General features: G+C 43.3%; 1 protein-coding gene across 2 annotated transcripts in view; it reads left to right on the top strand.

Annotated features, from left to right (window-relative positions):
• The window catches only part of RECQL (RecQ like helicase), a 275,541-nt gene extending 257,975 nt beyond the window's left edge, over positions 1 to 17,566 (top strand). For both annotated transcript variants that reach the window (XM_085652722.1, XM_085652721.1), the window contains exons 14-15: positions 10,480 to 10,615; positions 14,866 to 17,566. In XM_085652722.1, coding sequence (XP_085508848.1) covers positions 10,480 to 10,615; positions 14,866 to 15,051 — 322 coding nt within the window. In that variant the 3' untranslated portion in view covers positions 15,052 to 17,566. The remainder of the gene's footprint in view (positions 1 to 10,479; positions 10,616 to 14,865) is intronic.
• The last annotated feature ends 1,052 nt before the right edge of the window (positions 17,567 to 18,618 follow it).

Raw genomic sequence — 18,618 nt, 5'->3', positions numbered from 1 at the left:
GCGGACGAACCACTCACTCGGGGGTACAGGAGAGAGAATGGGGCGGGCGGGCACTCAGGCAGTCCAGGCGGGGGTACAGAAAAAAGAAAATGGGGCAGGCAGGCACACGGGGGCACTCAGTCCAGGCGCAGGCAGTCCAGGCGGCGCTCGAGCAGGGTAGGAGAGCGCCGATCTGGGGGAGGAGTAGGAGGCAAGAAGACTGGCAGGCGGAGCAGCAGCGGTGGGGAAGTGACCTACCCGAGGGTTAGGTTCACTCGGGTAAACAGTACTGTATTTTTCGCTCAGTCACTCGTGCTCACTTTGTCTCAGAGAGATGCACAGATATAAACGGTGGGGCCTTTTTCAATAAGCATTTATTGAACCAGCGTCATTCTAGTGTAAAATAGGTGTGCTGAAACAACCATAAGATTGAAACAGATGTAAATGTTTATAAGCACCAACAGAGTAAATGGATGGTAGATTTCTAGTATAGTGCTAAAAACAACGAATATATATAAGCATATAAATACATGACAGTAACAATGCGTACTCCTACGATGCAACCCTAACTATATGTACCCAAGTTTACCTAGCATGTACGTAAGTTTAGAGTCAAGAATCCCCCTAGGCTGAAGCAAACCCCATTACCTGAAGTGGGAGATTGTGAGACCCCGTCTTGGTCTCAAGATGGACACCCCGCGAGGGATGTCAGACCACTGCGAGCTAGAGTGTCTGCATGCAGGAACCTCAGCGTCTCGCGTCAGTGTGTCAGCATAGAAGTCTTTCTCCTCTGCCTGCCCTGGCAAATATATGGTGTATATGTACCCAAAAGGTACACACAGGGGATTCTACCTTGCTGTGTCATTATAGCCAAGGATGATGGAAGGCATGACCCATATACATAGTTATTATGCCGAAGATGTTAATCCTGCTGCGACTCTGAGAATCTTCATGCATAATTAATTAGGCTAGTTTTCGTGGAAAACCACACGACGTATTATGCTGTGCCTAACTAGGTAAAAGGTCAATATCAAAACCCTTTAATGTAGTGTAATGGTATGGTAAATGTAGGTGAAGGGTCAGGATACTACTCAGGCCTATATTGGGGTACCAAGCCAGGTCCTCCCTGGACAAGAAACAATCTTTCTGGGACCGGTTTCGGTGTAAAACCCCTCATCAACCAGATTAGCTTGAATCCAGTGGCGCAGTAAGCACGGGACCCACGTCTGGGCATACCCTTGCTACTCAGGGGGACAAAAGGAACAAATGATGGATGGAATGCTGAACAATGCAAACATTCACCCCAGTCAAGGACAGATAGCATGCTAGAGGGCGGAGGAACATAAAGTATGGGTTGATACGGATTCCAGAGATGGTGTACCACCAGGGTGTTTCAAAGGAGTATATTTTAGATGTGGTAATGTGTGGCACATAGCAAGTAAATGCAAAGGGCATTTTGTGAAAGTATGCTTCAGTGGTAGATTTAGAGCAGAGGTTAGATCTGTGGATTGAGAATGTATATACTCTATGCAAATTCATTTGGATGTGAATATGATTTGCACTGTGGTTTTAACTGTTGGGGATCTAGGCAGTGATGCCATTACCGTTACTGGAGAGCGTTTTGTGAGTTGTAGGGATGTGTGTGGATATATTTTGTCAGTTTCTGATGTGGATGTGGAGCATTCTGAGAAATAATTTGAGGGCATTAAAGATGTAGGTCCTCCACCAAATTATGCCCGATCTATTAATAATGTAGTGCAAACTATGGTGGATTCAGGAACACCGTACACATTTCGAGTGAAAACACCAATTTAAGATAGTGATAGTGTTGAGGCAGGGTAGTTTAGAACTAGTATTGCAAATATTAGAAAATAGTTCTACACAGAATGTATGTGAACTGTATCCTGAAGTTTTTTCAGATAGTTTGGGAAAGCTGTGTTAAAGAGTACAGATTCATTTTGTGCATAGGTACAAAACCAGTGGTGCATAAAGTGTGTAGAGTGCTTATGGTTGCTGTGGCACAACTGATGGAGTAAGTAGAGAAATTGTTAGAATGTGGCGTGGTCAAACATGTGTAAGCTTCGGAATGGTTGAGTCCAATTATAATTTCCCAAAATGTAAATTATTCATTATGAAAGTATGTGGATCTCTGAGATGTGAAGTCTGCTATCTGGATGGGCAGGTTTCTTCTCCACAATATTGATATGCTGATGATGCTGGATAAGGAACCATAAATTATATTTGTCATCGGCATATCACCAAATGGAGTTGGAGGAGGATTCTCGATACCGCACACAGTTGGATGCATTCCATTTTATGCAGATGCCATTCAGTCTTGCATCTGCGCAGGCTGTCTTTCAATGGGTGATGTATAAGTTGTTCAATGGAGTTGAAGTAGGTCCATGTTTCCAAGGCTATATTGCAGTGAGCTCCAAATCTAAATATGAGATTGATGATTTGTTACATCATGGTTTAGTTACTCTAAAGGAAAGTGGTTTAACAGTTAAAAGCTCAAAGTGCACGATTGATGTAAGGTCAGTCACATATTTGAAGCATATCATATCCAAGGATGGAATTCAACCAACAGATTGGTTTTGCTATTGTCAAGTCCCTGTCTACCACAAAGAGACTTCTTGCAGCAGATTCCTTACCTTTGAATTCCTAGGTGTCAGGCTGGATCCGGACACTTTTGCTGAGCAATACCCCTTGCGCACGGAGTCGTGTGGCTCTATTCGGCTCCGCTTTGCGTCATCTGTATCGGCAGCGTCGGTTATGCGTCTCGGCGACTATATTGGCCCCACCCAGGCGCGCAGACATCAGTTCTTTTCTTTCTGCGCCAGTTAAGCGCCGATACGGAAAGAGATTCCCCTCTGCCACTTTTCGGCAGGCTTTTTGTGAAAGTCTTTTCACTTTCTGTGCTAGGGATGTCTTTGAGGAAGACCGGGTTCAAGCCGTGCGGTGCTTGTCACCGCATGATGTCGGTAACCGATCCCCTTCTGATTTGTCTTGGGTGTCTCAGCGTGACCATGACACAAAGTCGTGCACGGACTGCCTGGCCATGGCTCCTAAGACTTTGAGGGAGCAGGCTTTGAAGCTTCTCGTGGCACAGCATTCAACACCATCAAGCGAGACTCCATGGAGGTCATGATCGAAGAAGAGGAGATCGCGGCTCTCGGAGTCCCAAATCCTCTTCCTCTCACTCGAGGTCCTCAGGAAACTCCGGGAAGAGGCATAAGGAGTCGTAGAAGCCAACTTACTCTACACCTCGACTGGCTTTTGTCGTCGAGAGAGGTAAAGAGCACCAACACTCTAGGCACAGTTCCACGGATCCGGAGCCTGAGTAGACTTAACGCCTCCAACCCTTTTCGGGAGCCGTAGTGACTCTCGCTCAAATTAAAGAGTTTTACAAGGCCATGCGTCATGTATTTGAGCGAAACGACCCCACCCTCGAGGTTGGAAGGGGCCCCATCTGGTTCGATGGCATCTGCCACGGCGCCGGTTGGGCCTCAGGGGTTGATCCGGGTCGACGCCCATCATGCCATCTCAACCTCCCCAGTGTCGGACACGAAGTCGGTGCCTGCGACGCCGCTGGTGCTCATTGGCCTGCGCTAGCCTCATCCTCATCTGCTATAGCACAGAGCCGGAACAACGTCGCTCGACGCCGATTCAGATGCCGAATGAACCCAGAGATTCTATGTTATCGCCTGAGCACTTTGAAGAGGTGCTAGACTCAGGAGAGGAATGGGAGGGTCTGTGGAACCTCGGGAACACCGGGAAGTCTCGGAGGAGAACTTGGACTGTTATGGGGAACTTGGGGAGGCCAGTGGACTGGACTCCTCCCCAGATGCTGGCATGCTCTCTTCGCTGTGCTACAGAGGAGGCGACATCCTATGCCATGGTGGTAAGGAGGGCAGCTAAGGTCCTTGGACTGGAGCTGCCCTCAGTGCAGGTCAGGACTAATCTCCTGACTGAGGTGCTTCAACCAGGGGCTTCTACATCCGAACCCCTCTTGCCCTTCAACTAAGAATTTACAGACGTCCTTCTAGGCACATGGTCCAAGCCTAGCACAGGGGCTCCCTTGAATAGGACGATTGCGCGCCACCATCGCCCAGCTCTGGGCGATCCAAAGTTCTTTAGCCAACACCCCAGCCCAGAAAGCTTAGTGGTGCAGGCCTCAACGTCCCAAGGCGCGTTCCCTTCCGCCCCTCCGGATAAGGAATCCAAGAAGTGTGATGCATTTGGAAAGAAGATGTTTTCTTCTTCCAGCCTGGCGTTGCGGTCGGTGAATACTGCATGCTTATTGGGCCATTTCTCCCATTCCCTTTGGGAGTCGGTTGTGCAAGTGCTGCCACAGGTCCAGGGCTGTGCACTCCTGAACATGGAAAAGATGGGAGAGATGCAGCAAAATTCACCATACGGTGTGGTTTAGACACAATGCTTTGGGTAGATTAATTTCAAATATGGTGGCATTGAAACGCCACACCTGGCTCCATACACCTGGCTTCTCAGGGGATGCCAAAGCTAATCTGATGGACATGCCCTTTGATGGAACCAGCTTTTTTGAGGAGAAGGCAGACTCAGCCCTGTTCAGGTTCAAGGACTCTTAAGCTATGGCCTGATCCTTGGGCCTCTCCTCCACCCAGTCTTCCTTTTGAACCTTTCGTGGCAGCGGAAGGGGTTTCCAGCCACATTAACCTTATCCCAGCCACTGTCCCGCACAGATTGCCCAAGCCGTGCGAGGACGTGGACGCAGTGCATTTGGATCCAGAATGGAGGCCTGAAGTTTGCAACCACACTCCCCTCGGCAGCCGCAGTCTCCAAGCACTGCTAGGCTGAATCTGGATGAACATACCACTCCAGTTGGTGGGATAATTCATCATCATCTCCCCCACGTGGTAGAATTCATCATCATCTCCCCTACTGGAGACTCCTAACCTTTTATACAAGTGGGTTTTGCAGGTCGTCCAGGAGGGCTAATCTCTACATTTTCTGTCTTTTCCTCCTCTCATTCTGACCAAATGGCAATGGCTGACCAAAGATCATTTGAAGTTGCTCCTAGAGGATGTTTCAGAATTAGGCAGTGGCTGTTATTCCTGCTACTTTCTGATTCCAAAGGAGAACAAGGGGCTACAGCCCATTCTAGATTTTCTAATAGTCCATCTCTTCCTCAAAAAGGAGAAATTTAGAATGCTTGCTCTGGCTCAGGTCTGGTCTACCTTAGACCAAGAAGACTGGATGGTAGCTTGAGACCTGCAGGATGCATATTTTCATATCCCTAGCCTGCCGGGCCACAGGTGTTACCTGTGGTTCAAGGTAGGCTGCTAACACTTTCTGTTTACCGTGCTCCCCTTCGGCCTTAACTATTCCCCTCAGTGTTCACCAAGGTGATGGCGGGGGTCGCAGCTCATCTGCGCAGGTTATGTGTGTCAGTAACCCCCCACCTCGACGACTGGCTGTTGAATGCATCCTCGCCCCAGGCAGTTGCCTCCCTCCTTCAGACTACGGCAAACCTCCAGCATTCTCTGGGGTTCTCTCTAAACATGCTGAAGTCACACCTGACTCCTTCTCAGACGCTACCTTTCATTGGCGCAGTTCTGGACACAGGGCAGTTTCAGGCCTATCCTCCTGAGCAGCGAGTCAAGGATATTCAGGCTATAATTCAGATGTTTCAGCCTCTATCCTGGATTTCGGTGAGACTGACTCTGAGGTTGTTGGGCCTCATGGCCTCCTGTATCCTGTTGGTGAAGCATGCCATGTGGCATATGTGGGCTCTGCAGTGGAACCTTAAGTTCCAGTGGGCACAGCATCGAGGAAATCTCGCCGACATGGTCCAGATCTCGGAAGGAACTGCAAGAGATCTGTAGTGGTGGTTGACGAGCCGCGATTGGGTCAATGGCATTTCCCTCTCCTTTTCCCAACCAGATCCCACAGTTGTGACAGATGCGTCACTTCTGGAATGGGGTGGCCATCTGGGAGAGGTGGAGATTTGGGGACACGGGTCTCCAGCAGAGGCGAGGCTCCACATTATTTGTTGGAGCTCCTGGCGATTCGATTTGCATTGAAGGCATTTCTTCCCTCTGTCAAGGGGAAGCTGGTGCAGGTATTCACGGACAACACCACCACCATGTGGTACTGCAACAAGCAAGGCAGGGTGGGGTTGTGGATCCTTTTTCGAGAGGCTCTGCATCTCTGGACATGCTGGAACAGCAGGGCGTAACCCTGGTGGTTCAAAACCTGGCAGGTTCTCTGAACGCCAGGGAGGACTAACTCATCCGTCGATGCCTAGCGGATCATGAATGGTGTCTCCAGTCTGAGGTGGCACAAGGTCTCTCAGCAGTGGGGACAACCTTGGTTAGATTTGTTCGCCTCCAAAGAGAACGTGCAGTGTCAGCAGTACTGTGTGCTGGAGTTTCCAAGACAGCTATCGCTCGGCGGTGCATTTTGTCGCGAGTGGAGCTCAGGCCTGCTGAACTCCTTTCCACCCATATCACTCCTGCCGACATTCTGAAGAAAATCAGGAATGACCAGGCCCAAGTCATCCTTGTGGCTCCGGACTGGGCGAGGAGAGTCTCGTATCCAGAGCTTCTGAGAATGAGCCTTGATCCTCTGATCAGGCTGCCCCTTCTGGAGGAACTTCTGTTGCAGCAGCAGAGGAGGGTTCGCCACCTGAACCGGTCATCTCTGCGCCTCCATGCGTGGAGATTGAGTGGCGGCAGTTGATAGCTTTTAACCTTCCCCCGAAGTCTCTAACATTTTTCTGGCGGCCAGGCGGCTGAAATGTCTATGGTACTCCACAGCGAGCTCTTTTGATCCTCTATCTGCTTCTCTTTCTACTGTCCTCTTATTCATTCTGATCCTTGCCCAGCAGCGCTCTGCTTTGGGCACTCTTAAGGGTTACCTTTCTGCTCTGTCTTCTTTTTTGCGGCTGCCATACCAACCGTCTATTTTCAAATCTCCCATTGTGCATAGATTTCTGAAAGTGATTCCGCACCTGTTTCGACCTATGCCCTTTGTGATGCCACAGTGGGACCTTAATTTGGTCCTCACCTACCTGATGTGTGCTCCATTTTAGCCTTTGCACAATTGTCCCCTCCTGCTGTTGACCATCAAAACAGCCTTCTTAGTGGTGATTACAGTGAGTGAGTGCGGGCGTTATCTTGTTCACCTTCTTATCTTATGTCCTTTCCAGACAAGATGATGCTTTGCACCAGGACTTCTTTTTTGCCAAAAGTTGTGACCCCATTCCATCTGGGTCAGTCTATTACTTTGCCAACTTCTTTGCTCCCCCCGCATACCTCTAAAGAAGAGGAGCATCTCCATTATCTGTACTCAAAAAGAGCATTGTTATTCTACCTTGACCACACTAAAGAGTTCTAGTTGGACAACCAACTATTTGTAGGGTTACGTGGGAGCGAAGAAGCGCAGTGCAGAAAAGGACCATTTCTCGCTGGGTTGCATCAAGATCTGCTACAGCCTGGCGAAGAAGCAGCTCCCTGAAGGATTAAGGGCCCATTTCACTAGGTTAAAAGGCTGCGACTGTGGCCTTGGCTAGGTGTGTCCCTGTGTAAGATACATGTCAAGCTGCAATGTGGGCGTCTTTGCACACGTTTGCGAAACATTATTGTTTGGACGGTCAGGTCCGGAGGGACGGGCACTTTGCTCACTCAGTCCTGCAGGACTTCCTAGTTTACTAAATTTGGTCCGCAATCCACCGCCAGGATGGTATGGCTTGGGTATCTAATTGTAAGGTAAGGAATCTGCAGCTAGAAGTTTCTATCAGATGAACAAGTTACTTACCTTCTGTAACTTATGATCTGGTAGAGACTCTATCTGGCTGCAGACTCCTTACAGCTCCACTCATGCCTCCCTGCTTTGAGGACTATTGTTCTAGGCCTACGGTTAGTCCCTCCTTTTCAAGGCCCTAGTTTTGCACATTAGAACGTCAGTTACTTCGAGGCTCTGTGCTACTGGCGTGGAAAAAACTAAAAGTACTGATGTTCGCTCGTGCGTGGGAGGCACCTATATAGGAACCTTACCGATGCTGCTGACACAGACGACGTCATGCATAGCCACCCGACGCTGGACACAAGGGGTATTGCTCAGCAAAAGTTACCGAATCCAGCCTGACACCTGGGAATTCAAAGGTAAGGATTCTGCAGCTAAATAGTCTCTACCAAATAATGCGTTACCGAAGGCAAGTAACTTATTCGTTTAGACAACTATAGTACTATGCAAAGTTTATACCACATTTTTCAGATAAAACTAATGCACAGAGGGTGGTATTAAAGAAGGGTGCAGGCTGCTATTGCAGTATGGAGTGTCAGGGAAGGCTGAATCAGGTCAAAAGAATAATCAGTAATGCACCAGTTTTAGGTACTTTTCATATGAAATGGAAAACCTGTTTGACTGTCAGTGCATGTGGAAACAGTCTTGGCGCCCTTCTGACGCAATTGCAGAGTGGAAAGGAGGTTATGTGTTCTGAAAGAAACCGTTGTGGACCAAGAGGTATTGGCATCTCTGTGGGGGTCAAATCATTTCACGTTTTATGCGTGGGGTACCACATACATAATTTGGTAAAATCACAAACTATGGCTATAACTGTAATTTATTTGGGACTCTGTAGGAGCAACACCCCAAATTTCAAAATGGATTATTTTGTTACAGGAATATAATTGTAAGCGGAGCGTGTTTTAGTTTGGGAGAAAGCTGTGGTGTATTATTTGTCAAGGAATGTAGAGGAAGAGAAGGAAGAACTGATGTGTGAGATTGATAGTATTGAAAATGAAATGAGTATTGGTGTAGCAATCTCTGAGATGAAGTGGTTTGATGCCATTGATGATATGAAAGATATCAGAAATTTAGTGATTGAAGTTTAGACTGGTGTTCACGGTAAAAAAAAAATGAGTTGCAGTAAAATGTTTAGGTTTTTTCAGTTGGTGTTTGGAAGAATACGAGAATCATTCTTCTGGTTGGTCATTGGTAGAAAATATTCGATATGCACCATGAAGGGCATGTGGATAACAGCATGAATAAGTGGCATGTGAGAGAAAAATACTGGTGTGCTGCTGGTAGCAGGAGGCAAAGAGTAAATGTACCTCCCGACCCTGTTAAGGTTCCTCATAAAGTGTGGCAGCAAGTTGCACTGGATACGGTTGGCCCAATGAAGAGTTTAGGTAGACAGCACGGATTTGCGGTGGTAGTCTAAGTTGGTCGAAATTGAGTGTTTCACCAAGTTTTGATAACAGATAATAGTGTTCAGTTGTGTTCTAGAGATAGCAATGAGTTATTAGCCGATCAAGGAGCAAAACGGAGGCATATAGCTTTGTACAATCTGAGAGCCAATGGTTTAGTGGAGACTGTTACTCTAGTGATGGTGGAAACCTTGCAATTAGCTTTTAAGAATGGTTTGCCCTGGAAAAGTTACATTTAGAAAAGGTGGTTATCAGACCACATTGCATGCTGTGAACAGAAGTACACTATTTTTATTGGTGATGGGGCAAGAGTGCCAAAAATTGTCTCTAGCTTGGTTTATTCATGATGAAACCCAAGTGAATATGGGGAAAGTTAAGGAAAGTCTACTTGTTAGAGAGAGAAAGTACAGGGATTGACATGAAAGGAAGAAGGTAAGAAGAATGTTTGTGGAAAATGTTGGTTATTTTGTGAGGATGAGGAAGACTGGTTTCTCAGCAAGTTGAAGTTTAAATTGGTGGATTTTGAAGATTTGTAAGAATCGTGTGGTGGTTGAAGCTGAACACAGGGCGTAAGGACAAGTTGGTGAAGGTGTAAAATGTATCTTTTTCAGGTGTTTTGTTTTCTGTTATTTGTTGGCCTGAATGGTGTCTGTGCATTACTGAGGTGTTTGTATATACTGTGTCGTTGTGTGAATGGGGGTGTGGTGTGTTTTTAGTGTCTTTTCAACACTGCAGATAAATGTAAAAATAATAATTAATTTAATTTCTGTGGGGAGAGAAATGTGTTGTAATCTGTTAGGAATCTTATTTATAGGATATAGAAGTTAGAACCCTAAGTTTGTTTTTAGTATTAGAAAGTTATTTTTGTGTCGCATGGAAAAGACCATTCTTGTGCAAGGTGTATACCATTAAATCTCGGTTTCCAGCTCCATCTTTTGTGTGGACCGTTTATCACTTCAACAGGGGTGTTTCCAAAAATTACATTTGAAGTTTGGCAATATTTGGTTTTATCTTAAATATGTATATTTTCTGCATACAATGTGGTTTGGGAAATGACCGTTTGCTGTAATGGGAAACCTAACACTCTGTGTTCATTAATTATACGAGGTACAGCCTTTGTAGAACAACAGAGACTTTACTTTCCTAAATGTGTTTTGAGATATAAGCATGGTTCTCGGATCCTTGCATATTGTGTTGCCAGCTTTGAGTTAGATAGTACTGCTACGATATGAATAATCTGCCTTTGGTTTTCTATTGTCATTTTATTATGACCTATTTACAAACACAGCTTTTGGTTTTATTTCTGCAGGGAAGACTTCAGTTTTACTGCTTATGCCACCATTTCCTACCTGAAAAAGGGGCCAAAAGTTGATCTTCTCAAGAATGAGAAGCATGCGATCCGCGTGGAAATGAAAAAACGTAAATCAAGTCACTCCACAGACTCGGTATGTTCAATATACTGTTTCAGTGTGAAAGATAACATATCACGTGCTCAACTTTTCAAAGCTGTGATAACACTAAAATGCTAATTTAGTCTACACTGTGCTTTGATGGTTTTGCACTTTTTGAATCTGTTCATGGTGTTCGCAGAATAATGGAAGTTCAAAAAGACTAGTAGTGAACAGGGACAAGAGGCCACATGAAGACTTTATGGTTCGAGCCTCAGGTGGAACACACATTGACAAGGACCCCCAGCAAAATATGTTGTGGGGTCGCCAAGATAAGTTTAATTGAGGTATAACAAGCAAGCATCCCCCAGAATACGCAAATTTTAATAACATTGAGCTTCCAAACATGTAATTGTGTTTGATATGAGTTTCTATTATTCTTAAATGTACATTGTGACAGAAACATTGTGTATATGTTTATGGGATCCAAGGACCATTTTACGGGGAAATTGAGGCTCTTCTTAAGACCACATGGAGACCATTACTGACCAATGGTTCATGTTGAAGCATGCGAAGGCCAATAACATTGTTGAAAAGGTTATTTAAAGACCACTTCATTGGGTAGTTTGGAGATCCTCTCAGTGGACCATAGAGCAGGTCTTGGCACGTCCAACATGTCCAGTAAAGAAATATTTGTTTCCAAAGTGTGCAGACAATACCAGTCTACACAGTGCCTCGGTAATGGATGTTGATAGTTTCTCCACAGAAGAATTTCAGTTCTGCTGACGTCCGATGATTGGAGTCAAAAGACACAAACTCAGTTCCCCTTTAAATAATTCTATTTGTTATTTATTTTGAAATTCAGACGCCTATGTAGTTACAAAACACTTAAAAAGATTATTGCAATAAAATCTTCAGTACAATTAAAGCACCCTCTTAATGTTCTTTACAGTTATGTTAAAGGTCAAAAGAGCAGATCAAATTAGACTGGTTAACAAATAACATGACAATCATAGTATACACCATAGAAGTCATAAGTCCTTTAGAGGCACTTGTTTCACATGTATGTTACTTTGAGCATATTAAGTCCCATATTTCTATAGTTCTGAGACCACGCTCTTCACAGATATTTATTACCGAACTTTATGGTGGGATCCTCATTACATGGCTTAAGTTATAAATCTACAAAAATTGATCTTATTCATATACATTAAAGATAACCTCTAACCAATGACCTCTAGAACAAGGTAATATAGGCTCCCAAATAGGAAGTGCTTATGGGTTGCTGTACTTTGTTCATCACAAAAACTCCTAAAGTAGAAGATCGCCAATGCCCAATCCTATTAGCTAAATATGATAACTATCTCCTTTTCAAATATATTATTTTAAATTGGATACTCAGTCTTCGAGACCCATTAAGTCTTTTTGTTGTTTTATTTATTTTACCAGTATAATATAGCTTTTAGACAAAAAGTGCTGTACATAACAGTGGGACCACTGTACAAATGATCACCTGCAATTTTGGTGATAAGGGTAAGATATTTGTATTTTTTGCACATAGCCAACCAATTTGATGATACAAATACGATGAAGGGGTAGTCTTAGGAATGTTATAGAGGGTTCCTATTGCAACATTTAGAACTTTTAATACAGGGAAGAACACTTTTTAGCGAGACCAACTACTAGACTGTTGCAATGGGTCAATGTGCTTAGGATAAGCACACAAATACTTTTTTTGGCCTTACGAAAGGGATATTATGTGAACAAGGTTTATCCTGTCTAAGTACCAGTGCTCCAAATACATCCTTAACTTCAGAGATAATATTCCCTCCATAAAGGACTGCGAAATAGCAGTCCTCTTCATGTAATCTATTTTAAGTCGCAATAAATGTCCCATTAACATTCCTCTGGCCTTTACTGTTCAATGTTGTTTTGTTGTGAAATTATGGAAAGTGAGGCATAGCAGTACCCAGTAGAATAACCTCTTTTTGGGAGGGTCATTGAAGGGTTTTTGTTAGACCTGGACGGAGCTTGCAGAGTTTCACTTCGCGGAATTCCACGGAGTGACCAAAAAACTCCTCAGAATTCAGGTGGAGTATTGCATGTTGTGCTTTTATTTTGCACAGTAGTCTTTCTAGTTGTGAAATTAAACCTATAAAAGTCAAACAAAATTTGCCTAAATGCAAAAGAATGCTAGGTTCAGGAGGGACCAGTTTTAAAACGTACTTCCTCTACTCTTACTGATGCTGGGGCTCATCTGCACCTCCCTGTCCTTAGTTTTCGTACAGCCAGGTTCCACCCCACTTTCAGAGAGAGCAGCAGATTGCGGAGGCAGGAGTCTGGCTCCCGAGCCCTGGAGTGCAACAGGGAGCTGGCCATGGAACCAGTACACCACGGAGCTAAAGCAGCTGACAGACTGATGGACAGTCAGCCCGTTGCACTGCTCTCCTACAAGATACTTGTCTGGTTTGTAGAATCATGAGAGAGCGCCCTTTGGTGTTTCCACGCTCACTAGCTAAGCATCAACCCTCAGTCCGCTGTTGGCCAATGATCAACCTTTGGTAGGCTCTATAGCTAAACCATACAGCAGAAAACGGAAAAGACAAGAGAATCAGACTCGAGCAGGGGCCATCTTGGAGTGTAGAAGTAAGACTACAGCTCTTCTGGAGCAGTGATCACATGTATGGTATTTTATATGGTATTTTATATATCATTTTGAAACAAAGTTCTTCAGATTTGCAGTGATATGATTCTTTGGACTTAAGCTGTAATTTTTGTGCTCTAAGTATCTGTGCTTACTATTGCTCATATAAAGCACCCGTGATTTTTCCTGATGTATGTTGTTGCGCCTCAGTCTGCAGCTAGCACCACAGCCTATGCATCAGTGCACGGCGCCGTTTCCCTGTTGCTGTCTGAATCTTATGACGCTGCCCTCTGTCTGCCGGGACTCGCGCTCTCGTTCACGCGCAGGCTCCCCTTGTCCACCGGCTCCAAACTTTCTCTCTTCCCACTGCTCCTCACAGAAGCAGCAAGCAGCTGCAAACTGATTCCCGCTCCGTCCTTTGCTTCCGTAACTTTCTTGTCTGACAATCAGGACAGACCTTGTCTGAAGACTAGTGGAACTTCAGAGTTCAGCTCAGGTAATGACGTGAACGCAGCGCATTGAGACGGATAATGCAGTTGAGCAAACAGCATCCCCCATATCTGAAACAAAATTATGAGACAAACTACTGGAGAGGGGCATACTACGTTGCAGGAGTCATCGTGGCAGTTTAGGTCAAGGTGCTCCCTTATCCTATCCGTATAGAAAGATAATCGGGCCAAATGCCCAAGGACCTTCCCACATCGAGGAAAGGCTGGAAACGGGAGTAAGAGAACCTGTCGGGTTATATGCGCAGTGCTGATACCTGGCAATAGGGGTAGGCGTCAGTAAACTTCGCTCCACCAGTGGCAAAACTTCACAAATCCCGCTAAGGGTTTGCCGCCCAGCCCTAGTTTTTGTATTTTAATAAATTTTTTTAAATTATTGGGTGGTTCTGATGCTAAAGGGTATTGATAGTGGATCCATGTAAAAGAGGCATCTATATTGCTCTGGTAGGTTGCTGGAGGAGGAGTGACATAGGATGAGGCACACAAAAAATGGATTTTAAAGCTTTACAAGTGTGTACCTGTCCATTATGTCTAAGTGCACGTCTTATTCTCTGCCTTTAATATCCTGTTCATGTACCTGAACATTGTAGTGGAAAATCAGTTCCTTCGTTTATCTGCAGATCTTTTACATCACAAACTATGGTAGAGTAAGCCCTCCCACACTGTCTGCCAATATGCCTTGACCTATGGCGGCCTGACAACAAATCCAGTCTCCCAATAACCTACGGTCCTCTCCCAGACAATACAGGAAGTGATATTAAAAAGCAGTTGACTTCCTGGCCTACTGTAACGTCTTATTTAGCTATTATAAAACCGCAGCGTTACTAAAGCATGAATAATAGAGGCACAAACACCCAGCCAGTAACTAAACAAAAGGTAAAATAATAATTCAATTTAAAATATCAGTTGCCAGATTCTTTAAATCACGAGGGTTGCTTAACGGTCCACACAGTTTGCAGGCCGCAACTCTTTAGAAGAATGTATTACCCGTGGCTACATAGATTACGAAGCACTAAACCATTATTAAAACTGAACCCAAAGTATTTGTCTGAGTAAATGCTGCATTTCTTCTCTGTGACCCTAATCACAGTTCTGAATGAGCTTTAGGACAGCGATCTTAGCGTGGTATTAATGTGCCGGACTTTGTTTCACAACAGATATCTCCTGAGGCGTCAGACGGTGAGAAGTCGGACAGTGGCGTTCAAGAAATCCTCGAAGCTTCAGAAAAGTCTGTGAAGAAAGTGGAAGGGGAGCTAAAACGGCCTGCAAAAAAATGCAACTTTCATGCAAAGAAGAACAAGGTTGAAAACAAGGGTGCTGAAACTGCTATGTTAATTGAGTAAGCCTTTTTAGAAACAGACGTCGCTGCTCAATCAGTTCAGTATACTTTGAGATAACTGTTAGCTCTCAATATATGCACTATTAGCTACTGCACTTGGCTTCTCTTATTTTTAAAAATACCCTGTAATAATTATTTTTTTCACACCTTTTCATGCTCACAATAGGTTTCTATCAGTTGCACTTTAATTATATTTCTACTGTACTCTCCTGTCACCTCTACTGCTAGAACATCATTTGAATCACCACGTCATCTGAGGATTCGGATCCGGATTCTTCAAGAAACAGAATGGCAATGGACGGTGGACCAGAAGGTCCTGGCAAGATAACATACAGTTCTCACTGCGATCGAGTTTGACTGCCCTAAAAAAAGGAGTACATGAAAATGTTCCCCTTCCTTCCAAATGTGCTGCCCTTTAGAGCCACCTCTCGAGTTTTTCAATCATACATTTTCATTACAATAAATTACCCTCAAACGAGTTGGTTATTGAACATGGACCAAAAAAAAAATACGCCTTCCTTCTGAAAAAAAAATACATTCCTTAAAGTAAACAATTTGGTTTTTAGAAATAATTGATATTTAGCACTTGATGAAGCGTTCTGGTGGCAGGCCCTAGTCCTTGATAGTTTGTAATCTCATTTCAAAAGGAACTGGTTTGGTGAAATATGTGAAGGTGTTAGGTATTTGATAATCAGATCTGTGTTCAGTCTGTTAGGTGCAGGTTCTAATCCTGAAGACTCCTCTCAGACTCTTTCCACTGAGTTTAATACATAGAGTGCCATTAAATCAAGGTACTAAAACAACTGTTGCATACTGCAATTTGTAGCTGCACACTGGTGTCAGTAAACAGTAAGCAAATATTATGTTATACGGAAAATGTTGTTTTCCATTTAGTAAGTGTGTCTAGCGCACTCATTCTAGGTTCTGTTTCCTGCCGACAGGTTTCTCCAAATTAGAATTTTTCAGTGCTGCTCCTTGCTTTTGAGTGCTGGTTTATGGATGGATGTGATTTACATGCTACCTCCTGTAAAGGAATGTTAGCTACAGCATGGTATCATAGCATCCTTTTGAGGCTTTCACATCTTTTGACTGATGACATCATAAAGTCATGACTTGATCAAGGTGGTCTGTAAACCTTTTTGCCTGTGAACCAAGCATATTGTTTAACATTATGAGCACAGTCTCTTGGATTTACCAATTCTTGGTTTTTAGTCATGCCTAACTCGGATATAATTCACAAGATTACTCTGCCAGAATTATTAGCCTAATAGACTTTCGAAAAAATAGGTTGAATATCCACATTAACAGCAAGTAAGAGGTTTGTCAGTTTTCTTATATGCTATAGTTCTCTGCAGTGTCTATTTACTCTACCCTAATGTACCTTATCCGCCCAAAAAAACACTGCATTCTTAAATCTAACACGCCAGAGCAAGGCAGCAGTGGTACAGTATTGCAAACAGCCATCTGTCTACTGAATAATTACCTCAGGAGATCAAGAATCAAACCATTTGGGTGTGATCAACTAAAAACCCTGTTGCTACTAGGTGATTAAAGAGCTTAGTTGCTTGAATCAATAAATGCTACTATTTGGAATAATGCGCACAACATGTACAAGTTAATATGTAACTTCGAGTCAAGTGGGAAATAAATGTAACATTTACTTAATCTTTGTCTTTTTATCAAGTGTGAGCCTTCAGTTCCAAGTAAGAAGCATCACACACAGCTTGGCGTACGTCTCGACTGTGGATTACTTTATCAAGACTCCTCTAGTCTCAGATCGATTAGTCTAACTTAAAGAAGCACTCCCTAGAGAACATACATAGGAGCACTTTTCAAATTATTTGATCTACAACTACTGCAAGATATCCATGAGAAATTATTTCACAGACAAAACAGATGCCTGTTGTTTTTGATGCTTCTTTCTTAAACCAGAAGAATCACAATCAAGTGTCTGGTTTGGGACTCCTGTCTTTACTTCTTGTTACTTTTTGTTAATTAAAATAAATAATGGTTTCACTTGATCCCTTTTTGTGAAACAATATCCTTTTGTATTCTTGAGCACTTAAAAGCAAAAGGTAATTTGACTTGCATGTCTGTCGAAAGAGATCCCTGCCTCCATAAGGTGCAAGATCTCCCGGACTATGTCACATGCATGTATGTATACAAATATAATCACTATAGTATGGAATTCATTCTGTTGATGTGTTTTTGTTTATCATTGCTTTTTATTATTGAAATTCATGTTTTGTTTAGTTGTTTAGTTTTTGCACTAAGCCCATGTGAAGTATGCTGCTACCATGTGCTTTCTGAGCTATATCAAACAATAAATGTTTGTTAATAATGTCTTTCATATATGACATCAAGCGATTAAGATATTACAAGCTTCACATAACAGACCCAATGCCAAGTCTTGAGTATGCTTTCATTAGCTATCAAATGTTTTTTTCAGTTTCGCACTGTAGTCCATATCGATATTGAATAGATTTTGTACCAAAGTTGAATAAAGATTGCTATAAGAAGTTCTGTGTGATATTACTCCTTTTTTTTCTGTCCGGTGAGTATTATCTTGCAGATATTGAAATTGGAGAAACAAAGTGTGTCCATTTTTTCAAAATGACAGGTTCAGGTAACATTATGCCACCGTAGGGTGCGGCTATGTGGGTTTCCTGTGAGACAATGTGGATAATGGGTATTGTCCACTACTCCAAAAACATTTGCATTTTGTAGATTTTTAAACTCTGAAATTTTAGTGTTGTTTTCCCCAACCCTGTTTACTACATAGTTTGTTTTTTTACAAACCTCACCATAAATGACTTTGCTTGAAACAATGCCATAGTCATGAAATAAGGGTTTTAAAAAACTAGAACGATTGGGCAAGTGCTACTGCATCAGTCTCTAAAAAGTTAGAGACTTAACAAAGTAGTGATCACAGTAAGGTTTGGATTGTTTGCAGCTCAAAACTTTATTACTTGAAAGATTGACATGTAGAAAAAAAGAAAATGGAAGCCATTAAACTGAGAGTATCAGGGGAAGCACAATTAATGGTAAGGAGATTACAAACAAAAGCGTTGCAAGGGGGGGCTGATGTATCAACAATACAGGCTTTTAACAGGACAAACGCCGTGCAGAAGTGATTCATTCTTTTACTAGGTTACCAAGAAAATAGCCCATTGGATAGTGATGTGTATTTTCAGGAAGCGTCAGGAATAATTCCAAACAGAGCGCTGGAACATAGTTTAAAGCCTGATAATTAGCCCAGAAACAAGTGACCGGGTAATCATGTACCATCAGTGGTGCCTGGGCACATGCTTATCATTGGATTGATTAAATGACACTGTCCTAGAGTTGATACCACAGAAGGCTTAACCTATAAAACATTATTAGGAAAACAATTGGTAGAATGTGAAGCAAACACTCTAATGTATGAATGTTATATTTATCAAATACTTAACCACTAATAAAATTAGTTGATGATTTTTTAGGGGGATTTTTCTTTTTTGTGGTTGCTCCTACAGCTGGTTGCTGAGTTTGAACAGATTGAAATATTGCATCATTACACACTAACATTCAA

The sequence above is a fragment of the Triturus cristatus genome, chromosome 4_1, assembly GCF_964204655.1.
Source record: "Triturus cristatus chromosome 4_1, aTriCri1.1, whole genome shotgun sequence".
NCBI classification, from domain to species: domain Eukaryota; kingdom Metazoa; phylum Chordata; class Amphibia; order Caudata; family Salamandridae; genus Triturus; species Triturus cristatus.
Note: the sequence above shows the minus strand (reverse complement) of the source record. Positions and strands in the feature narration are given on the sequence as shown.